At 49.1% G+C, this 24,446-nt stretch overlaps 1 protein-coding gene across 1 annotated transcript in view; it reads right to left on the bottom strand.

The window, feature by feature from the left end:
* The window catches only part of MFAP5 (microfibril associated protein 5), a 34,823-nt gene extending 10,722 nt beyond the window's left edge, over positions 1-24,101 (bottom strand). The window contains exons 1-5 of the mRNA XM_088456080.1: positions 24,090-24,101; positions 23,715-23,841; positions 17,608-17,667; positions 14,595-14,636; positions 8,156-8,188 (exon numbers count right to left, since the gene is read on the bottom strand). Coding sequence (XP_088312206.1) covers positions 8,156-8,188; positions 14,595-14,636; positions 17,608-17,667; positions 23,715-23,841; positions 24,090-24,101 — 274 coding nt within the window. The remainder of the gene's footprint in view (positions 1-8,155; positions 8,189-14,594; positions 14,637-17,607; positions 17,668-23,714; positions 23,842-24,089) is intronic.
* Between the last annotated feature and the right edge of the window lie 345 nt (positions 24,102-24,446).

Below are 24,446 nucleotides of genomic sequence, written 5' to 3'. Positions count from 1 at the left end.
TGCTGGGTTGTTGGCAGTGTAGAAAATGGGCAATGGAGGGTGAGTGGAGCTGCTGGGTTGGTGGCAGTCTAGATAATGGGCAATGGAGGGTGAGTGGAGCTGCTGGGTTGTTGGCAGTGTAGACAATGTGCAATGGAGGGTGAGTGGTGCTGCTGGGTTGGCAGTATAGACAATGGACAAAGGAGGGTGAGTGGAGCTGCTGGGTTGGTGGCAGAGTAGGCAATGGAGGGTGAGTGGAGCTGCTGAGTTGGCAGTGTAGACAATGGGCAATGGAGGGTGATTGGAGCTGCTGGGTTGGTGGCAGTGTAGACAGTGGGTAATGGAGGGTGAGTGGTGCTGCTGGGTTGTTGGCAGTGTAGACAATGGGCAATGGAGGGTGAATGGAGCTGCTGGGTTGGTGGCAGTGTAGACAATAGGCAATGGAGGGTGAGTGGAGCTACTGGGTTGGTGGCAGTGTAGACAATGGGCAATGGAGGGTGAGTGGAGCTGCTGGGTTGGTGGCAGTGTAGATAATGGGCAATGGAGGGTGAGTGGAGCTGCTGGGTTGTTGGCAGTGTAGACAATGGGCAATGGAGGGTGAGTAGAGCTTCTGGGTTGATGGCAGTATAGACAATGGACAATGGAGGGTGAATGGAGCTGCTGGTTGGTGGCAGTGTAGGCAAAGGAGGGTGAGTGGAGCTGCTGGGTTGGTGGCAGTGTAGACATTAGGCAATGGAGGTTGAGTGGAACAGCTGGGTTGTTGGCAGTGTAGACAATGGGCAATGGAGGGTGAGTGGAGCTACTTGGTTGGTGGCAGTGTAGACAATGGGCAATGGAGGATGAGTGGAGCTGCTGGGTTGGTGGAAATGTAGACAATGGGCAATGGAGGGTCAATGGAACTGCTGGGTTGGTGGCAGTGTACATAATAGGCAATATAGGGTGAGTGGAGCTGCTGGGTTGTTGGCAGTGTAGACAATGGGCAATGGAGGGTGAGTGGAGCTGCTGGCTTGGTGGCAGTATAGACAATGGACCATGTAGGGTGAGTGGAGCTGCTGGGTTGGTGAGAGTTTAGGCAATGGAGGGTGATTGGAGCTGCTGGGTTGGTGGCAGTGTAGACAATGGGCAATGGAGGGTGAGTGGAGCTGCTGGGTTGTTGGCAGTGTAGACAATGGGCAATGGATGGTGAGTGGAGCTACTGGGTTGTTGGCAATGTAGACAATGGGCAATGGAGGATGAGTGGAGCTACTGGGTTGGTGGCAGTGTAGACAATGGGCAATGGAGGGTGAGTGGAGCTGCTGGGTTGTTGGCAGTGTAGACAATGGGCAATGGAGGGTGAGTGGAGCTACTGGGTTGGTGACAGTGTAGACAATGGGCAATGGAGGGTGAGTGGAGCTGCTGGGTTGTTGGCAGTGTAGACAATGGGCAATGGAGAGTGAGTGGAGCTGCTGGGTTGGTGGCAGTGTAGGCAATGGAGGGTGAGTGGAGCTGCTGAGTTGGCAGTGTAGACAATGGGCAATGGAGGGTGAGTGGAGCTTCTGGTTGGCAGTGTAGACAATGGAGGGTGAGTGGAGCTGCTGGGCTGGTGGCAGTGTAGACAATGGGCAATGGAGGGTGAGTGGAGCTGCTGGGTTGTTGGCAGTGTAGACAATGGGCAATGGAGGGTGAGTGGAGCTACTGGGTTGGTGGCAGTGTAGACAATGGGCAATGGAGGGTGAGTGGAGCTGCTGGGTTGTTGGCAGTGTAGACAATGGGCAATGGAGGGTGAGTGGAGCTACTGGGTTGGTGACAGTGTAGACAATGGGCAATGGAGGGTGAGTGTTGCTGCTGGGTTGTTGGCAGTGTAGACAATGGGCAATGGAGGGTGAATGGAGCTACTGGGTTGTTGGCAGTGTAGACAATAGGCAATGGAGGGTGAGTGGAGCTACTGGGTTGGTGGCAGTGTAGACAATGGGCAATGGAGGGTGAGTGGAGCTGCTGGGTTGATGGCAGTCTAGATAATGGGCAATGGAGGGTGAGTGGAGCTGCTGGGTTGTTGGCAGTGCAGACAATGGGCAATGGAGGGTGAGTAGAGCTTCTGGGTTGATGGCAGTATAGACAATGGACAGTGGAGGGTGAATGGAGCTGCTGGTTGGTGGCAGTGTAGGCAAAGGAGGGTGAGTGGAGCTGCTGGGTTGGTGGCGGTGTAGACATTAGGCAATGGAGGTTGAGTGGAACTGCTGGGTTGTTGGCAGTGTAGACAATGGGCAATGGAGGGTGAGTGGAGCTACTTAGTTGGTGGCAGTGTAGACAATGGGCAATGGAGGGAGAGTGGAGCTGCTTGGTTGGTGGCAATGTAGACAATGGGCAATGGAGGGTCAATGGAACTGCTGGGTTGGTAGCAGTGTACATAATAGGCAATGTAGGGTGAGTGGAGCTGCTGGGTTGTTGGCAGTGTAGACAATGGGCAATGGAGGGTGAGTAGTGCTTCTGGGTTGATGGCAGTGTAGACAATGGGCAATGGAGGGTGAGTGGAGCTGCTGGCTTGGTGGCAGTATAGACAAAGGACTATGGAGGGTGAGTGGAGCTACTGGGTTGGTGACAGTGTAGACAATGGGCAATGGAGGGTGAGTGGAGCTGCTGGGTTGTTGGCAGTGTAGACAATGGGCAATGGAGAGTGAGTGGAGCTGCTGGGTTGGTGGCAGTGTAGGCAATGGAGGGTGAGTGGAGCTGCTGAGTTGGCAGTGTAGACAATGGGCAATGGAGGGTGAGTGGAGCTTCTGGTTGGCAGTGTAGACAATGGAGGGTGAGTGGAGCTGCTGGGCTGGTGGCAGTGTAGACAATGGGCAATGGAGGGTGAGTGGAGCTGCTGGGTTGTTGGCAGTGTAGACAATGGGCAATGGAGGGTGAGTGGAGCTACTGGGTTGGTGGCAGTGTAGACAATGGGCAATGGAGGGTGAGTGGAGCTGCTGGGTTGTTGGCAGTGTAGACAATGGGCAATGGAGGGTGAGTGGAGCTACTGGGTTGGTGACAGTGTAGACAATGGGCAATGGAGGGTGAGTGTTGCTGCTGGGTTGTTGGCAGTGTAGACAATGGGCAATGGAGGGTGAATGGAGCTACTGGGTTGTTGGCAGTGTAGACAATAGGCAATGGAGGGTGAGTGGAGCTACTGGGTTGGTGGCAGTGTAGACAATGGGCAATGGAGGGTGAGTGGAGCTGCTGGGTTGATGGCAGTCTAGATAATGGGCAATGGAGGGTGAGTGGAGCTGCTGGGTTGTTGGCAGTGCAGACAATGGGCAATGGAGGGTGAGTAGAGCTTCTGGGTTGATGGCAGTATAGACAATGGACAGTGGAGGGTGAATGGAGCTGCTGGTTGGTGGCAGTGTAGGCAAAGGAGGGTGAGTGGAGCTGCTGGGTTGGTGGCGGTGTAGACATTAGGCAATGGAGGTTGAGTGGAACTGCTGGGTTGTTGGCAGTGTAGACAATGGGCAATGGAGGGTGAGTGGAGCTACTTAGTTGGTGGCAGTGTAGACAATGGGCTATGGAGGGAGAGTGGAGCTGCTTGGTTGGTGGCAATGTAGACAATGGGCAATGGAGGGTCAATGGAACTGCTGGGTTGGTAGCAGTGTACATAATAGGCAATGTAGGGTGAGTGGAGCTGCTGGGTTGTTGGCAGTGTAGACAATGGGCAATGGAGGGTGAGTAGTGCTTCTGGGTTGATGGCAGTGTAGACAATGGGCAATGGAGGGTGAGTGGAGCTGCTGGCTTGGTGGCAGTATAGACAAAGGACTATGGAGGGTGAGTGGAGCTGCTGGGTTGGTGAGAGTTTAGGCAATGGAGGGTGATTGGAGCTGCTGGGTTGGTGGCAGTGTAGACAATGGGCAATGGAGGGTGAGTGGAGCTGCTGGGTTGTTGGCAGTATAGACAATGGGCAATGGAGGGTGAGTGGTGCTGCTGGGTTGGCAATGTAGACAATGGACAATGGAGGCTGAATGGAGCTTCTGGTTGGCAGTGTAGGCAATGGAGGGTGAGTGGAGCTGCTGGGCTGGTGGCAGTGTAGACAATGGGCAATGGAGGGTGAGTGGAGCTGCTGGGTTGTTGGCAGTGTAGACAATGGGCAATGGATGGTGAGTGGAGCTACTGGGTTGGTGACAGTGTAGACAATGGGCAATGGAGGGAGAGTGGAGCTGCTGGGTTGTTGGCAGTGTAGACAATGGGCAATGGAGGGTGAGTGGAGCTGCTGGGTTGTTTGCAGTGTAGACTATGGGCAATGGAGAGTGAGTGGAGCTGCTGGGTTGTTGACAGTGTAGACAATGCGCAATGGTGGGTGAGTGGAGCTGCTGGGTTGGTGGCACTGTAGGAAATGCACGTTGAGTGGAGCTGCTGAGTTGGTGGCAGTGGAGGCAATGGAGGGTGAGTGGAGCTGCTGGGTTGGTGGCAGTGTAGACAATGGGCAATGGAGCGTGAGTAGAGCTTCTGGGTTGATGGCAGTGTAGACAATGGTCAATGGTGGGTGAGTGGAGCTGCTGGGTTGTTTGCAGTGTAGACAATGGGCAATGGAGGGTGAATGGAGCTGCTGGGTTGTTGGCAGTGTAGATAATGGGCAATGGAGGGTGAGTGGAGCTACTGGGTTGGCAGTGTAGACAATGGGCAATGGAGGGTGATTTGAGCTGCTGGGTTGTTGGCAGTGTAGACAATGGGCAATGGAGCGTGAGTAGAGCTTCTGGGTTGATGGTGGTGTAGACAATGGGCAATGGAGGGTGAGTGGAGCTGCTAAGTTGATGGCAGTATAGACAATGGGCAATGGAGGGTGAGTGGTGCTTCTGGGTTGGCAGTGTGAACAATGGAGGGTGAATGGAGCTGCTGGTTGGTGGCAGTGTAGGCAATGGAGGGTGAGTGGAGCTGCTGGGTTGTTGGCAGTGTAGACAATGGGCAATGGAGGGTGAGTGGAGCTACTGAGTTGGTGGCAGTGTAGACAATGGGCAATGGAGGGTGAGTGGAGCTGCTGGGTTGGTGGCAATGTAGACAATGGGCAATGGAGGGTCAATGGAACTGCTGGGTTGGTGGCAGTGTACATAATGGGCAATGTAGGGTGAGTGGAGCTGCTGGGTTGTTGGCAGTGTAGACAATGGGCAATGGAGGGTGAGTAGTTCTTCTGGGTTGATGGCAGTGTAGACAATGGGTTATGGAGGGTGAGTGGAGCTGCTGGCTTGGTGGCAGTATAGACAATGGACAATGGAGGGTGAGTGGAGCTGCTGGTTTGGTGAGAGTTTAGGCAATGGAGGGTGATTGGAGCTGCTGGGTTGGTGGCAGTGTAGACAATGGGCAAAGGAGGGTGAGTGGAGCTGCTGGGTTGTTGGCAGTGTAGACAATGGGCAATGGAGGGTGAGTAGAGCTGCTGAGTTGATGGCAGTGTAGACAATGGGCAATGGAGGGTGAGTGGAGCTGCTGGGTTGTTGGCATTATAGACAATGGGCAATGGAGGGTGAGTGGTGCTGCTGGGTTGGCAATGTAGACAATGGACAATGGAGGCTGAATGGAGCTTCTGGTTGGTGGTAGTGTAGGCAATGGAGGGTGAGTGGAGCTGCTGGGCTGGTGGCAGTGTAGACAATGGGCAATGGAGGTTGAGTGGAGCTGCTGGGTTGTTGGCAGTGTAGACAATGGGCAATGGATGGTGAGTGGAGCTACTGGGTTGTTGGCAGTGTAGACAATGGGCAATGGAGGGTGAGTGGAGCTGCTGGGTTGGTGGCAATGTAGACAACGGGCAATGGAGGGTAAATGGAGCTGCTGGGTTGGTGGAAGTGTAGACAATGAGCAATGGACGGTTAATGGAGCTGCTTGGTTGTTGGCAGTGTAGACAATGGGCAATGGAGGGTGAGTGGAGCTGCTGGGTTGTTGGCAGTGTAGACAATGGGCAATGGTGGGTGAGTGGAGCTGTTGGGTTGGTGGCAGTCTAGATAATGGGCAATGGAGGGTGAGTGGAGCTGCTTGGTTGTTGGCAGTGTAGACAATGGACAATGGAGAGTGAGTAGAGCTTCTGGGTTGATGGCAGTGTAGACAACGGGCAATGGAGGGTGAGTGGAGCTAATGGGTTGGTGGCAGTATAGACAATGGGCAATGGAGGGTGAGTGGTGCTGCTGGGTTGGCAGTATAGACAATGGACAATGGAGGGTGAGTGGAGCTGCTGGGTTGGTGGCAGTGTAGGAAATGGAGGGTGAGTGGAGCTGCTGAGTTGGTGGCAGTGTAGGCAATGGAGGATGAATGGAGCTGCTGGTTTGGTGGCAGTGTAGACAATGGGCAATGGAGCGTGAGTAGAGCTTCTGGGTTGATGGCAGTGTAGACAATGGTCAATGGAGGGTGAGTGGAGCTGCTGGGTTGTTTGCAGTGTAGACAATGGGCAATGGAGGGTGAATGGAGTTGCTGGGTTGTTGGCAGTGTAGATAATGGGCAATGGAGGGTGAGTGGAGCTACTGGGTTGGCAGTGTAGACAATTGGCAATGGAGGGTGAGTGGAGCTGCTGGGTTGTTGTCAGTGTCAACAATGGGCAATGGAGCGTGAGTAGAGCTTCTGGGTTGATGGCAGTGTAGACAATGGGCAATGGAGGGTGAGTGGAGCTGCTAAGTTGGTGGCGGTATAGACAATGGGCAATGGAGGGTGAGTGGTGCTGCATGGTTGGCAGTGTGCCAATGGAGGGTGAATGGAGCTGCTGGTTGGTTGCAGTGTAGGCAATTGAGGGTGAGTGGAGCTGCTGGGTTGGTGGCAGTGTAGACAATGGGCAATGGAGGGTGAGCGGAGCTGCTGGGTTTGTGGCAGTGTGGACAATGGGCAATTGAGGGTGAGTGGAGCTGCTGGGGTGTTGGCAGTGTAGATAATGGGCAATGGAGGGTGAGTGGAGCTACTGGGTTGGTGGCAGTGTAGACAATGGGCAATGGAGGGTGAGGAGCTGCTGGGTTGGTGGCAATGTAGACAATGGGCAATGGAGGATCAATGGAACTGCTGGGTTGGTGGCAGTGTACATAATGGGCAATGTAGGGTGAGTGGAACTGCTGGGTTGTTGGCAGTGTAGACAATGGGCAATGGAGGGTGAGTGGAGCTGCTGGGTTGGTGGCAGTGTAGACAATGGGCAATGGAGGGTGAGTGGAGCTGCTGGGTTGTTGGCAGTGTAGACAATGGGCAATGGAGGGTGAGTGGAGCAGTTGGGTTGTTGGCAGTGTAGACAATGGAGGGTGAGTGGAGCTGCTGGGTTGGTGGCAGTGTAGACAATGAGCAATGGAGTGTGAATGGAGCTGCTAGGTTGTTGGCAGTGTAGACAATGGGCAATGGAGGGTGAGTGTAGCTGCTGGGCTGCTGGCAGTGTAGACAATGGGCAATGGAGGGTGAATGGAGCTGCTGGGTTGGTGGCAGTGTGGACAATGGGCAATGGAGGGTGAGTGGAGCTGCTGGGTTGGTGGCAGTAACTTGTTTTGGAGGGGAAGGGGGGCACTAATTTTTATCTTGTCCCTGGGTGGCTGGGATGAAGATATACCACTGCTCCACAGTCCTTTTATGGTTGTAAACATTGATGTTCTGCCACTTTAGTGATAATGCAGGTGTCAGCTACATACAGGTCAGTTTCGTAGAGTGACATTAAAATTAAATAACTTCTAAGGCTCTTGAGCACTGAGAGAAGCGCTGAGCGTCAGGAGCAGGGTCTGATTTGTAGGTTATTGCTTTCCTGATTCTGAGTCACAGGCAATTCCATCGTTTACGCTTTTTTGCATCTGCACATGCGAGCACATTTCTGAAAACTACAGCGTATGCGTTACACAGAGAGTACGCACAAAGGCACTGTACTGTATCTAGACACCTGGGATTACTCCTGGCAAAGCAGTGTGGAAGTTATCTGCGGTTACCAACATGTCCAGTAATGAGTCCATTGGTTTAGATGAGGTCTGACTTGGGCCAGCGTAACTTGGTAAACGTGGCAGGAGGGCACCACGCTTCAGGGGTGAGCTGACAGACCTGCTATGCATGTTTTCTGTCCAGCACAGTCAGGTTTTTGGGAGGCAGTGATTAGATTTTGTCTATTTCTCTCTAGGTTTCAGTTTTCCATATACTACTATAGAGTGTTGCACACCAATAACTTCATGTCCATAGCATTTGCCCAATTTTGGGTTGATAACTACATGTAGCATTGGACCCCGACATTATGGTCACTCACCTGTATCTGGTGATGGGTCAACAGCAGAGTCATCTGGAACACAAAACACAAGTATTATAGTAGGATACAGTTATGTCTATTAGGGGTCTATTCATTAATCGCAGCAGAGCAGTAGTGCTAATTTACAATCCAACTGTTCGCGAGTTATAGTGGTGGCAACTGAAATACTGTAGCAATTCTACATTGCTCCGGTCATTGGCGTATCTGTAATGCACCGATATAATTATTACACTTTCCTCTTTGGAGTACTGCATCGGGCCAGTTCAGCAGACTGAAATCATCAAGAAAATGACGCGGTGGCCAATTTTCCACTGATTTGCGCATGCACATTAGAGATGTCTCCAGGAACATAGCGCTGGCGCCATGTTCCAGGAGACCTGCACTTGCACAGTAGAGAGGAGGGTGACCACACAGAGGCTGCACACAGGCCCCCTCCTCTCTTAAAACGTCCCTGGCTCCAGTGCAGAGTCAGCTGATCCAAAAATCATCTCTCCACCATCTCTATCCCAGTTCGTCATGGCGATGAAACTTAACATTGCAGGGTCTGACTCTGCAGTGTTAGTGCTCATGCATGAACTGGGTTCACGCAGGCATAGAAAGATGCACAATGGCATGGGCGTCCGGACAGGGGGGGGGGGGGGGCAGTTACCTTAAAGCTGACAGTCCCCGGCCGCTGCTTAGGTAAGAGAGAGGGAAGAGGAAGAGGGGGGCAGAAGGATCTAACCACGGAACATGGAATTCCTTCCTATAGGAAAATAAATATGCCCATTAGGGCTCTATTCATCATCACTTAATATTCTACAAAAGCAGGAGCAAATTAACATTATCACCTGCAATTGTAGATGTTGAGTTTTCGGGCCACTCATCAAAAGGGTAAAGCAGGAGATATCACAGATATCTCCTGCTTACCGGTATGGTCCGCTGTCCCCATACACTAGTATCACAGATATCTCCTGCTTACCGGTATGGCCCGCTGTCCCCATACACTAGTATCACAGATATCTCCTGCTTACCGGAATGGCCCGCTGTCCCTATACACTAGTATCACAGATATCTCCTGCTTACCGGAATGGCCCTCTGTCCCCATACACTAGTATCACAGATATCACCTGCTTACCGGAATGGCCCTCTGTCCCCATGCACTAGTATCACAGATATCTCCTGCTTACCGGAATGGCCCTCTGTCCCCATACACTAGTATCACCGATATCTCTGCTTACCGGAATGGCCCTCTGTCCCCATACACTAGTGTCACAGATATCACCTGCTTACCGGAATGGCCCTCTGTCCCCATACACTAGTGTCACAGATATCACCTGCTTACCGGAATGGCCCTCTGTCCCCATACACTAGTGTCACAGATATTTCCTGCTTACCGGAATGGCCCGCTGTCCCCATACACTAGTATCACAGATATCTCCTGCTTACCGGTATGGCCCGCTGTCCCCATACACTAGTATCACAGATATCTCCTGCTTACCGGTATGGCCCGCTATCCCCATACACTAGTATCACAGATATCTCCTGCTTACCGGTATGGCCCGCTGTCCCCATACACTAGTATCACAGATATCTCCTGCTTACCGGTATGGCCCGCTGTCCCCATACACTAGTATCACAGATATCTCCTGCTTACCGGAATGGCCCTCTGTCCCCATACACTAGTATCACAGATATCACCTGCTTACCGGAATGGCCCTCTGTCCCCATGCACTAGTATCACAGATATCACCTGCTTACCGGAATGGCCCTCTGTCCCCATGCACTAGTATCACAGATATCACCTGCTTACCGGAATGGCCCTCTGTCCCCATGCACTAGTATCACAGATATCTCCTGCTTACCGGAATGGCCCTCTGTCCCCATACACTAGTATCACAGATATCTCCTGCTTACCGGAATGGCCCTCTGTCCCCATACACTAGTATCACAGATATCTCCTGCTTACCGGTATGGCCCGCTGTCCCCATACACTAGTATCACAGATATCTCCTGCTTACCGGTATGGCCCGCTGTCTCCATACACTAGTATCACAGATATTTCCTGCTTACCGGTATGGCCCGCTGTCCCCATACACTAGTATCACAGATATCTCCTGCTTACCGGTATGGCCCGCTGTCCCCATACACTAGTATCACAGATATCACCTACTTACCGGCATGGCCCGCTGTCCCCATACACTAGTATCACAGATATCTCCTGCTTACCGGAATGGCCCTCTGTCCCCATTCACTAGTATCACAGATATCACCTGCTTACCGGAATGGCCCTCTGTCCCCATTCACTAGTATCACAGATATCACCTGCTTACCGGAATGGCCCGCTGTCCCCATACACAAGTATCACAGATACAGTGGCGGGCTGGGCCGGGGGGCAGGGTGCCATGTGCCCCCCGGGCCGCAGTGTCATGCGGGCCGCGGGCATGTGCAGTCTGAGTCACTGTGACACACCGCGTGTGTAGCGCTGCACCGCGTGTGTAGCGCTGACCGGCCGGAGTTCGGTCAGCGCTACACTGACAAACACACAGCCGCCGGCTCCGGCAGCTGTGTGTTTGTTGTAAGCAGCAGCCAATGAGAGTCTGTCAGACTCTCATTAGCTGCTGCTGCTGCGCCCACTGCGGGAGCCGCTCCATCTTCCGCTTCCCGCAGTGGGCAATGGGAGAGACGTCATGATGTCATATGACGTCTCTCCCATAATGCAGAGCGGCCCGGCCTGGGAGGACAGAGGGAGGAGCAGATGGCGGCGGCGGGAGCGGGGATTCAGGTAAATGTTTTTTTTATTTTGTTTTTTATATTATGTGTCTACTGGGGGGGGGGTCTGGCACTACAAAGGGGGGGACTACTACTACTGGGGGCATTACAAGGGGGGTGGGGGACTACTACTGGGGGCACTACAAGGGGGAGGGGACTACTACTGGGGACTACTACTACTGGGGGCACTATAAGAGGACTACTACTGGGGGCGCTACAAGGGGGGTGGGGGACTACTACTACTGGGGACTACTACTGGGACACTACAAGGGGGGTGGGGGACTACTACTACTGGGTGCACTACAAGGGGGAGGGGACTACTACTACTGGGGACTACTACTACTGGGGGCACTACTGGAGGCCTGAATAAGGGTGTTCTCTCCTGTGGCACACGGGGGCACTGCATATGGGCATATGGGGCTGCGCTAATCTTTATTTTTACCTTACATTAATCCCATATGGACCCGCCTCCTCCCTGGAACACTTGAGGGGGGGGTGCCGTAGCACGCATATTCTTCAGACACCCTGGCTACACGCTACTCCTCTGCCAGGGCCGCCTGCATGCATTTGCCCCCCAGGCTAAAAGTTGCCAGCCAGCCCCTGCACAGATATCTCCTGCTTACCGGAATGGCCTGCTGTCCCCATACACTAATATGGGGTCAGAATTCATCAAGCTCCGAAAATACTACTATATTTTCGGAGCTTGATTGCGTGAGCATTCGCCATCTTCAGATGACTAGTGTTCCCGCTACCCGCCCCTTTCCTATGGGAAGGAGTCCTGGGTTGCGAAGAGGAATCCTTTCGGATCCCTCTGCCCCTGTCCGGCTCCTTCCGCCGGACATCGGGGCTCTTGTGCGCATGCGCACTTGTCTCACTGCTCCGAAAGGAGCAATGAAAAGATTAAAGGCTCCCAAAGGAGCAGTGAAAAAACCTGGGGAGACAGGTTTTCACATCAGCTGTCTCCACGCCGGAGCAATGATGAATTGCTCCGTCATTCACGTCGAGTAGGAACGTTAATTATCGGGGTCCGTTCAGAACCCGATAATTAACATGTTGAATAGAACCCTTAGTGAGAACTATAAAGATCTGCCCATTTGATGGACACAGCTGTAACAAGGGTCGTATGGTACTGTACTTAACAAACAACGTATGTTTTATCGGGTTGGGTATGGGATGCCGGCAGTCGGTATTGTGAGAGGCTTCGGGATTCCGGCGCCAGTAGTATCAGCACCAGCATCGCGGGCCGCCGGGATACTGACTGTATTTCTTTTTATCACTTGTAAGAAAACTACTGTATATTATTGTTCTGTCCATGATAAAACTGCACAGCCTCCAAGTAATATAATGAATTATCTATAGAAGAACAGCAGCCTGTTACTCCAGTGTTTACACATGGCAGGAGTCACAGCTAATAATAATGCAGTGTTTGGTGCTATTCAAATATTTTTATTGTATTGCCTAAGCTGTGATGTTTGGAGCTATGCATTAAGGGCCTGATTTATTACGGATCGCAACTTCAACAGCGTGCGCAGATTGGCCGATGGTGCTTGCTGCGAATGCACCGCAGAGCGTATGCGTGAGTTAGTGCTGCAATCGCACTGCGATCATCTACACAGAGTGAGTGACAGGCTTTGAGTGTTTGGGGGTGGTGATGGGAGAGCGGTAGAGGAAACGCAGGCGTGACTGTCCATTTGAACGCTGTTACTTGGCCGTGCATAAATTAGCCACTGCGACGGCATACGCAGCTTGAGTACTCCCTGCGTGCGACAAGGTTAGCAATTTCTGAGTAAGGTCAGGCCTGTTGTAATTGTGTGTGAGGCTCCGATGTTACTCGATGTTCCCGATGTATACGCAGGACTGCAAGATATTATGTATGTGAGTTAGCGGTAGTGGGCGATCTTTATGCTGGTTCTGTGACTGCATTGCAATAGCATTCATTCGCATGTTTTCGCAGCGGGTCTGCATGTGTAATCGCAGCTGCGATCGCAATAGCGATCCGTAATGAATCAGGCCCATTATTTGAAGTGCAAACTCCCAGAAGATACTGAAATTGGCTCATCTTCCAAAGTTGGCTGTCTAGTGCCATCTTGTGGAGATTTTTAATAATGCAATCTTTAGGTGCAATATGCCTTAATTCAGTTTCCTAAACTCTGCCTTTACAGTGCAGGTTTTAAGGATATCCAAGTCCAGATGGTTAAATCATATTGACTGAGGTACTAAGTAAGTTTTATTTTCTGTATGTTTTTTGGGGGGTATATTTTGTTATGGCCACTATTTGTAAAAGTGTAACCCCCTCTTTAGAAGAAGTTACAAATCATGAAGATATACAATCAAGTGTCCTGTGCATCAGCTACACCATTGTAATTGAAATGCACAACATTCATTGACTTAGTTATCAAAAATCCCCACATGAAGTGATTAGTTTACAGTGTTGTTGAAACAAAAAAATATTTGCTTTGTGTGGCATTTGCTATATTAACTACATGATTTGGGCTACATGGATCTAATGTCCCTGACACCTGTCCTTATATTTGCTCTCCTCTAGATGCTGTTGACAGTGCACCTCCCCTGTACTTTTCAGTTATGGAAATAAGAATTGCACAGGAGAATGGGAACAATTACTCAGCTGTTTTCTATCCTAATGGAAAGCACTGCCAGGCTGCTGGAGGCACAATGCCACCACTACTAGGTAAGCAACAGCTTTATATATTGATTAGTAATGAGCTCTATTTGTCCAGCTTTAACTACTAAAATGCTTATTTTGTTAGTTACTTAAAAGCAACACAAATAAAGCAATAAATTAGATGTAATTGCTGTAGCACAGATTGCAGGATCCAATCTATTTCAAGTCCGTAACTTGGGATGTGAGATGGACTTTCCAAATTAGACAGGAAAACACCTGTTCAAGAACAAGTAAAACAGTATCAGTCTCAATCTTCTCTGCAACATATGGAAACTCTCCACACTCAACGTTGATAGAGTGAAAGTGATAAGAAGGCCGCTGGCGCGTTTCACCAATTTTCCTGTATGAAGTGCTCTTGATATCCAGGGGCTTTTCATCCATGCTATAGCATACCCTCCAACTCTACCGTTTTAGCCGGTACAGTACCGTTTTTTAATGGTCTGTACCGGCAAACGGGCTGTACCGTTTGTTCCGAGTTCCCGATTTTTTTAGCAGCGCTGCTGGGACACAGGACTCCCACATCTCTGCTGAGTGACAGGCGGCTCCGCTCCGCCCTCCGTGGTTCTCTGCAATGACGCTGACATAATCACCCCAGCGCCGGTGTACAGATGATAAATCAGCCTGCCCTGGCTGCTTCTGGACTCCAGCTACAGTATTAGTGGACACGCCCCTTTATATTTTACCACGCCCCTTTTTTGTCTGTGGTCACGCCCCTGTACCGGATTCTTAATGTGAAATTTTGGAGGGTATGCTATAGAAATTCATTGATCACTAATGAAATAGCATGCTGCTTGCTGTACTTGGTAAAATGCTACATATTGTTCAACATAAAAATATGTTGATAAGTCAATATGGAGCTATGAAAGTATTTTCAATTTCTAAATTAAAGTTCAAATAAAATGAAGCATTTCATAATCATGGCATGATAGTAAGGCATGACCGTAGAAAGGTGGGGAGCTGGTCCGCCATACCATCTATTCACATTATACTACTTATCACACTGACCGGCTTGTCTCCGAATCATCACATTCCCCAAGGCTGGCAGCACTGCAGAACACACAGAAACAGGACAGATTGTTCATTTATCATGGTATTAGTTATTGTACAGCAATCTTATAATCTGCACTTAGTGTACTTTATTTCCAAAAGCTGAACTTCGATTCATAATTATCTCAACCCCAAACACAATTGGGATTGAGACTGCTGAGCCAGTCTCAGCCGGCTAGTGTATATGAATTGAAGCTGAAAGACCAGATTTGGGGTTTCAGTGGCAGTAATGTGAACTAAAAAAAAATGATTAACTTTATTTTAAACAATAAAAAAAATATATATAAAAAAAGATTTGTTAGAAAACAGCTTTATCTTGAGATGACAATGTGGGGTTATCGCCAGCTGGTACTGTTTCAGGTGAAGCAGAAACAAATTCCTGGAGTTTTAACCAGCAATAGGACTGTTCTCCAGCAATAGGACTGTTTTCCGGCAATAGGGGTGTTCTTCCAGCAATAGGGCTGTTCTTCCGGCAATAGGACTGTTCTCCAGCAATAGGACTGTTCTCCAGCAATAGGACTGTTCTCCGGCAATAGGGGTGTTCTTCCAGCAATAGGGCTGTTCTTCCGGCAATAGGACTGTTCTCCAGCAATAGGACTGTTCTCCAGCAATAGGGCTGTTCTTCCGGCAATAGGTCTTTTCCCCAGCAATAGGGCTGTTCTTCCGGCAATAGGTCTTTTCTCCAGAAATAGGGCTGTTCTTCCGGCAATAGGTCTTTTCTCCAGCAATAGGACTGTTATTCCAGCAATAGGACTGTTCTTCCGGCAATAGGACTGTTGTCCGGCAATAGGACTGTTATTCCGGCAATAGGACTGTTCTTCCGGCAATAGGACTGTTCTCCGGCAATAGGACTGTTCTTCCGGCAATAGGACTGTTCTTCCGGCAATAGGACTGTTCTCCGGCAATAGGACTGTTCTTCCGGCAATAGGACTGTTCTTCCAGCAATAAGGCTGTTCTCCAGCAATAGGACTGTTCTCCAGCAATAGGACTGTTCTCCAGCAATATGGCTGTTCTCCAGCAATACGAGTGTTCTCCAGCAATAGGACTGTTCTCCAGCAATAGGGCTGTTCTCCAGCAATACGAGTGTTCTACAGCAATAGGACTGTTCTCCAGCAATACAGCTGTTTTCCAGCAATACGGCTGTTCTCCGGCAGTAGGACTGTTCTCCAGTAGTAGGACTGTTCTCCAGCTATAGGACTGTTCTCCAGCAATACTGCTGTTCTCTGGCAATAGGACTGTTCTCCAGCAATAGGGCTGTTCTTCCAGCAATAGGTCTTTTCTCCAGCAATAGGGTTGTTCTTCCGGCAATAGGACTGTTCTCCAGCAATAGGGGTGTTCTTCCGGCAATAGGTCTTTTCTCCAGCAATAGGGCTGTTCTCCAGCAATAGGACTGTTTTCCAGAAATAGGACTGTTCTACTGGCAATAGGACTGTTCTCCAGCAATAGGACTGTTATTCCGGCAATAGGACTGTTCTTCCAGCAATAGGACTGTTCTCCGGCAATAGGACTGTTCTTCCGGCAATAGGACTGTTCTTCCAGCAATAAGGCTGTTCTCCAGCAATAGGACTGTTCTCCAGCAATAGGACTGTTCTCCAGCAATATGGCTGTTCTCCAGCAATACGAGTGTTCTCCAGCAATAGGACTGTTCTCCAGCAATAGGGCTGTTCTCCAGCAATACGAGTGTTCTCCAGCAATAGGACTGTTCTCCAGCAATACAGCTGTTCTCCAGCAATACGGCTGTTCTCCGGCAGTAGGACTGTTCTCCAGTAGTAGGACTGTTCTCCAGCTATAGGACTGTTCTCCAGCAATACAGCTGTTCTCTGGCAATAGGACTGTTCTCTGGCAATAGGACTGTTCTCCAGCAATAGGGCTGTTCTTCCAGCAATAGGTCTTTTCTCCAGCAATAGGGTTGTTCTTCTGGCAATAGGACTGTTCTCCAGCAATAGGACTGTTCTCCAGCAATAGGGGTGTTCTTCCGGCAATAGGTCTTTTCTCCAGCAATAGGGCTGTTCTTCCGGCAATAGGGCTGTTCTTCCGGCAATAGGTCTTTTCTCCAGCAATAGGGCTGTTCTCCAGCAATAGGACTGTTCTCCAGCAATATGGCTGTTCTCCAGCAATAGGGCTGTTCTCCAGCAATAGGACTGTTCTCCAGCAATACGAGTGTTCTCCAGCAATGGGGCTGTTCTCCAGCAATAGGACTGTTCTCCAGCAATAGGGCTGTTCTCCAGCAATAGGGCTGTTCTTCCGGCAATAGGTCTTTTCTCCAGCAATAGGGCTGTTCTCCAGCAATAGGACTGTTTTCCAGCAATAGGACTGTTCTACTGGCAATAGGACTGTTCTCCAGCAATAGGACTGTTCTTCCGGCAATAGGACTGTTCTCCGGCAATAGGACTGTTCTCCAGCAATAGGACTGTTCTCCAGCAATACGAGTGTTCTCCAGCAATAGGAACTGTTCTCCAGCAATAGGGCTGTTCTCCAGCAATACAAGTGTTCTCCAGCAATGTGACTGTTCTCCAGCAATAGGGCTGTTTTCCAGCAATACAGCTGTTCTCCAGCAATACGGCTGTTCTCCGGCAGTAGGACTGTTCTCCAGTAGTAGGACTGTTCTCCAGCTATAGGACTGTTCTCCAGCAATACAGCTGTTCTCTGGCAATAGGACTGTTCTCCAGCAATAGGGCTTTCACCCTGTGATAAATCAGCCCCTTTGTTTGGTGTTTATTAAAATGAATGTATAGAGTGATATCAGATGCTGCTGCATCTTTCTTGCAGTATTATCAACAGTATTTACATTGATTTGATAATTAAAGAATAACTCCTGTATATTCCTATATTAACACAACATCATTCCCATCCAGCAGAGGAATGGTTGGGCTCCACAGAGCTGCCCTGAGAAATATCAGGCCCCAATATCGGGGGAGGGGGAGGGAGAAATACGTGTCCACTCCATATTGGGAAGCTCAGAAATACTCACCTATAGCCAAAACGGTGATAAACATCAAACACAGGTATCTGCTATTCAGTGCTGGCATCTCTGGGGAAGAGAATAATAGATTATTACAGTATGAAGAGTTTTACCTGAAATCATCTATAGGGTAATTGCATTATATCCAATTCGTTTGCTCTTCGAGGCTGATGTAAAGTAGATCTTATGCCTCTCGCGCACATCTTGTGTGTTTTCATTTGCGCATGCGCAAAATCTGCGCTTACACAAGTAGTGGGCGTAGCAGAGACGTACTCATTTCGGTACCATCTATAATAATGAGTGAATAGGCATAACTAGGCAGTAACGGGACGCTCTTACATAGGCAAAGCTGATTGAAGGCGCGTCGCCCCATATTGAGGCATATCTTTTGCATCTAGATTACACTGCTACTAAACTGACTATACGGATAGAGGGCGTGCACACAGCACAAGATGGGCACAGCTCTGCATATGGGTGACTATACACATTTATTACCTACTGGCAATTTGGGCTCAAGGGGGTGTGTTATGTGAGAGGGTGTGGTGATAGGATGAGAGGTTAGGGGGCGTGTTATGTGAGATGGTGTGGTGATAGGATGAGAGGTTAGGGGGTGTGTTATGTGAGAGCGTGTGGTGATGTGAGAGAGGTTAGGGGACGTGTTATGTGAGAGCGTGTGGTGATAGGATGAGATGTTAGGGGGCGTGTTATGTGAGAGGGCGTGGTGATAGGATGAGAGGTTAGGGGGCGTGTTATGTGAGAGGGTGTGGTGATGGGATGAGAGGTTAGGGGGCGTGTTATGTGAGAGAGTGTGGTGATAGGATGAGAGGTTAGGGGGCGTGTTATGTGAGAGGGTGTGGTGATAGGATGAGAGATTAGGGGGTGTGTTATGTGGGAGGGTGTGGTGATAGGATGAGAGGTTAGGGGCCGTGTTATGTGAGAGGGCGTGGTGATAGGATGAGAGTTAAGGGCCGTGTTATGCGAGAGGGGGTGGTGATAGGATGAGAGGTTAGGGGCCGTGTTATGTGAGAGGGCGTGGTGATAGGATGAGAGGTTAGGGGCCGTGTTATGTGAGAGGGCGTGGTGATAGGATGAGAGGTTAGGGGGCGTGTTATGTGAGAGGGTGTGGTGATAGGATGAGAGGTTAGGGGGCGTGTTATGTGAGAGAGTGTGGTGATAGGATGAGAGGTTAGGGGGCGTGTTATGTGAGAGGGTGTGGTGATAGGATGAGAGGTTAGGGGGTGTGTTATGTGGGAGGGTGTGGTGATAGGATGAGAGGTTAGGGGCCGTGTTATGTGAGAGGGCGTGGTGATAGGATGAGAGGTTAGGGGCCGTGTTATGTGAGAGGGTGTGGTGATAGGATGAGAGGTTAGGGGCCGTGTTATGTGAGGGTGTGGTGATAGGATGAGAGGTTAGGGGCCGTGTTATGTGAGGGTGTGGTGATAGGATGAGAGGTTAGGGGCCGTGTTATGTGAGGGTGTGGGGAATCTACAGTCTTAGCTCTGCCTTTTTGAATTTAATCTCCCACCCTCCCTCCCCTATTGTGTTTTGTGTCTGCTTTATTTCATAGCAGGGAAAGACCGGCAATATTGAAGCGTCCATCTTGCGGCAGTAATAGTGGTGCGCACCCCTTCAATGCACTGATAGGCTGATTTCACCCTATTGGGGTCAGCGGCACCTCTTGACCGAGCAGGATGAATGGTGCATTGGCATGGGTGTTGGGGCCGCATCACTTGCTCTGAAAGGGATAGTTGGCCCTTGCAAGTTTTAAGATCACACTTACCCTTGTCTGGAATAGTTGGCCCTCACAAGTTGTGATATACTTTTGGCCTAAGACAAGTATACGCTGGTTGTTTGCTGTTCTTTCTTCTGCCACCATACCTACCATTGTAACTAAATAAAGCTGACCACTTATTTTAGACTGCATAACTTTGTGTCGTGTGTTTATTTTAGTTAAGTTTAGTTTAAGTTTATGGGTCACCTCTATCATCTGACGATAGAAAGTTTAATGGGGCCAAGATCTAAAATGCTTTGCATTTCGGAAGTTGGTAAATTTTACATTTTAGCAGCCCCCATAACAACCATATTGGGCTGGTTTTGCTGTTGAAAGAGGGAGATCTCAGCACATATCTCCAATATCTGCTGCCGTCCCCCGTACATACAGTACATTAAGGGGATCATTAGCATTGCAGCTTGGCACTGCAAGGTCGCAGCTTGGCAGAGGTGGGTGGGTCTGAGGGCAGCAAGGGCCAGGGCTTGGAGGAGGTGGATGGGTTTGGAAGCATGGATGGGTTATAGCCTGCCCCCCCAACCCCCGCTATGTAGTGTCAAGATTACCAGCATTCTGGAGCTGAGGGAGGCGGAGCCACAATGATACAATTCAATGTGAATTGCGTTATTGGTCATCTGTGCCGCACACTTCACTGAGGAAGTGGGCGGCCCAGCCCCCGGGAGACTTGTCCGAGAGCGCCACCCAATTTTCTGGAGTTTCTCGTCCATTTCGGGAGTGTAGGTAAGTATGATCCTCAGGGAGCGTTAAATTGTAAGTAATAAAAATAGTGACCACAACATTTTCTTACACATGATAAATGAATTACTCTCCTTGTAGGGGCTGAGCAGCCCAATGACAAAGTGCATGACCCCTCCTCCTAGCAAAGTTCATGGCCCCCACTTCCTCTCTTAGGGCCCCTCCTCACATACTTGGTTTCCAAGCAGCTATCAGCATCTGGTAATGTAACTGATCTCAAGGAAGAAGGGGTAAACATATGGCATAATATGATCTAATATGGCAGAATATAAACTACGGCCCTGTGTGGCATAATGTGAACTTGGGGCACTGCATTATGTGATGTGAAATCGGGCCACTATAATGTGGCATAATATTGAGCTGGGGCATTGTGCGGCATAATGTGAGGTGGTCTGAAGGGCACATAAAGTTCATGTATGGAGGTCTGAAGAGCTTATGGGAAGGTGTAGGGATGTCCAATGGGCATGTGAGCTGGTCTGAGCGGCATGTGGGGAGGTCTGATTGGCACATAAGGGGCATGTAGGGAGGACTGAGAAGCAGGGATGGGAGGTCTGAAGGACATATGGCAGGGGTTCCCAACCACGGTCCTCAAGGCACACTAACAGTCCAGGTTTTAGGGATAGCCATACTTGAGCACAAGTGACTTAATTAGTACCTCAGTTATTTTCATTTAACCATCTGTGAACAATCATGGATATCACTAAAACCAGGACTGTTAGTGTGCCTTGAGGACCGAGGTTGGGAATCACTGACATATGGGGAGGTCTGATTGATATGTAAGGTGGTATGAGGGACATGTGGGAAGGTCTGATGACCACATAATAGCGTGAGGAGTTCTGAATGGTACATATGGTACCTGAGGATTTGTAGGGGTCTGAGTGCAACTAGGTATATTTTGAAGTGGGGGGCCTGAGCAGAATTTTAGAGCAAGTGTGGATCATGTGGGGGGATATGCTATCATTTCATTCTTGAAATGAAGGTAAATGTGTGGCCCTTTTAATAGTTGGAGGGACTATAAATGTATCAGGTTGCTCATTACTGTTAGAGAGCACCCTTTGGGGAGGATCAGGTCTTTTATGGAGGTGGAGGGGGTGGTGAAGCTTGGTGAGGCATGTCTGTGGAAATCACAGGGAGACCCCAAAGCACATAGAAGGGCTCATCAGTGGCAGCAGAGGGTCCGTGTTGCAGAAGAAGGATGTAAATTTTACAGGGGAAAAGGACTTACTTCCAACTCCTAAATAATATCCATATTTTCTATATGTTCTTATGTTCCTTATACACACAATGTCTATGCCTCCAGTTCTTCTGTATCTCATGACATAATATTTCTGAACTGTGCATGGACACAAAACAACACACACATACATCCTAATGCAGATATGGATGGATAGGAGGATTAGGGGAGCCGCACATACTGTATGCTTGCCAGGACTTGTATCTGTTACGCCATAGTGCAAGATACGCGCTACTGATGAGGATGAAGCATATAAAGCGCGTCCATGTGTGCGTCATTTGGCGCTCACCCATCTGTGACTTTATGCTAATGCTGCTATAAAGTCCTTTCCTGGGGTACATCCGCGCGTCCCAATGTGCAAGGCCTGAGGCGCCAGCTGTCAGCATCTGTAGATGCTGTAATACTGATTATTGCGTCTTTAGACGCCACCATCGGTTGCGCCACCCAATGGCAGGTGCAGTTTCTCCATACGAGTTGGCTTTTTATGCGAGCGGTTTAGCATCTCTCAATTCAGCCACTTTCAGAAAAGCACCCACAACACTCCCATAATGCTTCCGTCTCCGTGCATCCGCCAAGCCACCTCCCTGTTACCACCCAGGAACGCCCAGGACATCTTTAACACATTTCTGAGTGTCTCCTGGGCTCCTTCATCACAACTCCGACTCTCTGTGCACGCTTTCTGGATGCATGTGCTGTGCGACATAAATGTATGCATTAAAGAAAAAATTGCTCCACTGCGTCCAACATCAGCATGACGTGCAACTCAGAATCAGGCCATTTAATGTACTGTTACCAATAGCATTCAATGAGACAGCTTCTTTTCCCACTGCAAGTATGTGTATAATGCATATAAATGTGCTGTTACCGATAGCAACCAATGGGTTACTTCCTTTCTCCACTACAAGTATGACTACATTGTGTATAAATGTGCAGTTACTAATAGCAACCAACAGGACACTTCCTTTCCTCACTACAAGTATGAAGCAGTTACTAATAGCAACCAATGGGTTACTTCCTTTCTCCACTACATGTATGACTATATTGAGCATAAATGTGCTGTTGCTGATAGCAACCAACAGGACACTTTTTCTCACTACATGTATGACTATATTGTGTATAAATGTGCTGTTACTGATAGCAACCAAAAAGACACTTCCATTCACCACTACAAGTATGACTATATTGTGTATAAATGTACAGTTACTAATAGCAACCAATGGGTTACTTCCTTTCCCCACTACATGTATGACTATATTGTGTATAAATGTGCTGTTGCTGATAGCAACCAACAGGACACTTCCTTTCCCCACTAAAAGTATGACTATATTGTGTATAAATGTGCAGTTACTAATAGCAACCAATTTGTTACTTCTTTTCCCCACTACAAGTATGACTATATTGTGTATAAATGTGCAGTTACTAATAGCAACCAATGGGTTACTTCCTTTCCCCACTACAGGTATGACTATATTGTGTATAAATGTGCTGTTGCTGATAGCAACCAACAGGACACTTCCTTCCCCACTACAAGTATGACTATATTGTGTATAAATGTCCAGTTACTAATAGCAACCAATGGGTTACTTCCTTTCTCCACTACACATATGACTATATTATATATAAATGTGCTGTTAGCGATAGCAACCAATAAGACAATTCCTTTCCCCACTACAATAAGACTATAATGTGTATAACGGTGCTGTTACCGATGGCAACCAATGAGACACTTTCTTTCCCCACTACCGTTATAACTATAATTTGTATAATGGTGCTGTTACCAATAGCAACCAATGAGTTACTGTACTTCCTTTACCCACTACAAGTACGACTATAATGTGTGTAGACATGCTGATCCCCGACGCAACCAATGAGACACTTTCTTTCCCCACTACAGTTATAACTATAATGTCTATAATGGTGCTGTTGCCGATAGCAACCAATGAGTTACTACTTTTTCCCAAACAGCACTAGAAAAATGACAGAATCTGATATTGCACCAACTGTGTGTGTACAGGAGACAAATGGAGGCACGGACATTGTTATTCCTTCCACCACCTAAACGCTCTCCATTAGTCTCTTATTCCTCCGTCTGTGTCTTACACATTCTATTACTGTCACACAAGCTGCTCAGAGATCATTGCTGCACAGACATTCTCTCGTTAGCTTTTGTTCTCTCTCTCTCTCTCTCTCTCTCTCTCTCGTTCTCTCTCTCTCTCTCTCTCTCTCGTGCTCTCTCTTCTCTCTGCCCATTTCTCACCCTGTCCCTCTCTTTACACTCCCCCGCCCCCTCTGTCACACACATTTGTCTCCCCGGTCCCTCATCTGCTCCATGATTAATCAGGAGAAGCCACAACTTACTGATTCCTTGTGCGGGTCCCTGGGCTGAGTCCTTGCTGCCTGTCCCACTCTCGTGTTCCTTCTTCTGTCCCCTTCTGTGCTCCCCTTCTATTCCCCTCTTCTTTTTTTTGTCTTTAATCCAGTATTTCTGAATTAAAAGCCGCACCCAGAGTCACAAAATACTTCAGCGTTTGGGCAGCTGCTTGGTCTGCCTAGCCTCACTGTAATGTGTCAGTGTGTAACTGTAACACCTGCAGTATAAAGTCAGTATACGTGTGTATTCACACATGCCTGTATTTCTGCATCACCGGTCTCAGCCAATGACGTTCCATGTGTGCAGCGTCAAATGCAAATAGTTATATTTGCGTGAAAGGCCGGTAACCCAAATAATCTTACGTCTTTCTCCATAACTGCAGTGGAAATGTATTGATTATGTCCCTATACCGACCTGTTCCCGGCATCCTGTACTGGCGCGGTATGTGGTCCTGATACGAGTCTGCTTAGCAGCCTTTTATGATGTTACTGAAGATGGTGTTAGCCTCTGTAGCCTATGGTCTGCGCTACGCAAACATTACCGGGCAATGGCCGCTGCTCATGCGTAGTCAGTAGGCAATCGGTATGATTTACCGCCGGACGCAAGTCCGGCAGTTAGAATCCCGACAGCGGCTGCCCGACATGGTTGAAAATCCTGATCGTCCCTAAGGTAAGTATAGACTAACCTAATTCCCTCCCCTAACCCTAACCCTCCCTTAG

This window comes from Taudactylus pleione, unplaced genomic scaffold (genome assembly GCF_031769625.1).
Source record: "Taudactylus pleione unplaced genomic scaffold, aTauple2 ptg000685l, whole genome shotgun sequence".
Lineage (NCBI taxonomy): Eukaryota > Metazoa > Chordata > Amphibia > Anura > Myobatrachidae > Taudactylus > Taudactylus pleione.
The sequence above is the reverse complement of the archived record's forward strand: the minus strand, read 5'-3'. Positions and strand labels throughout refer to the sequence as shown.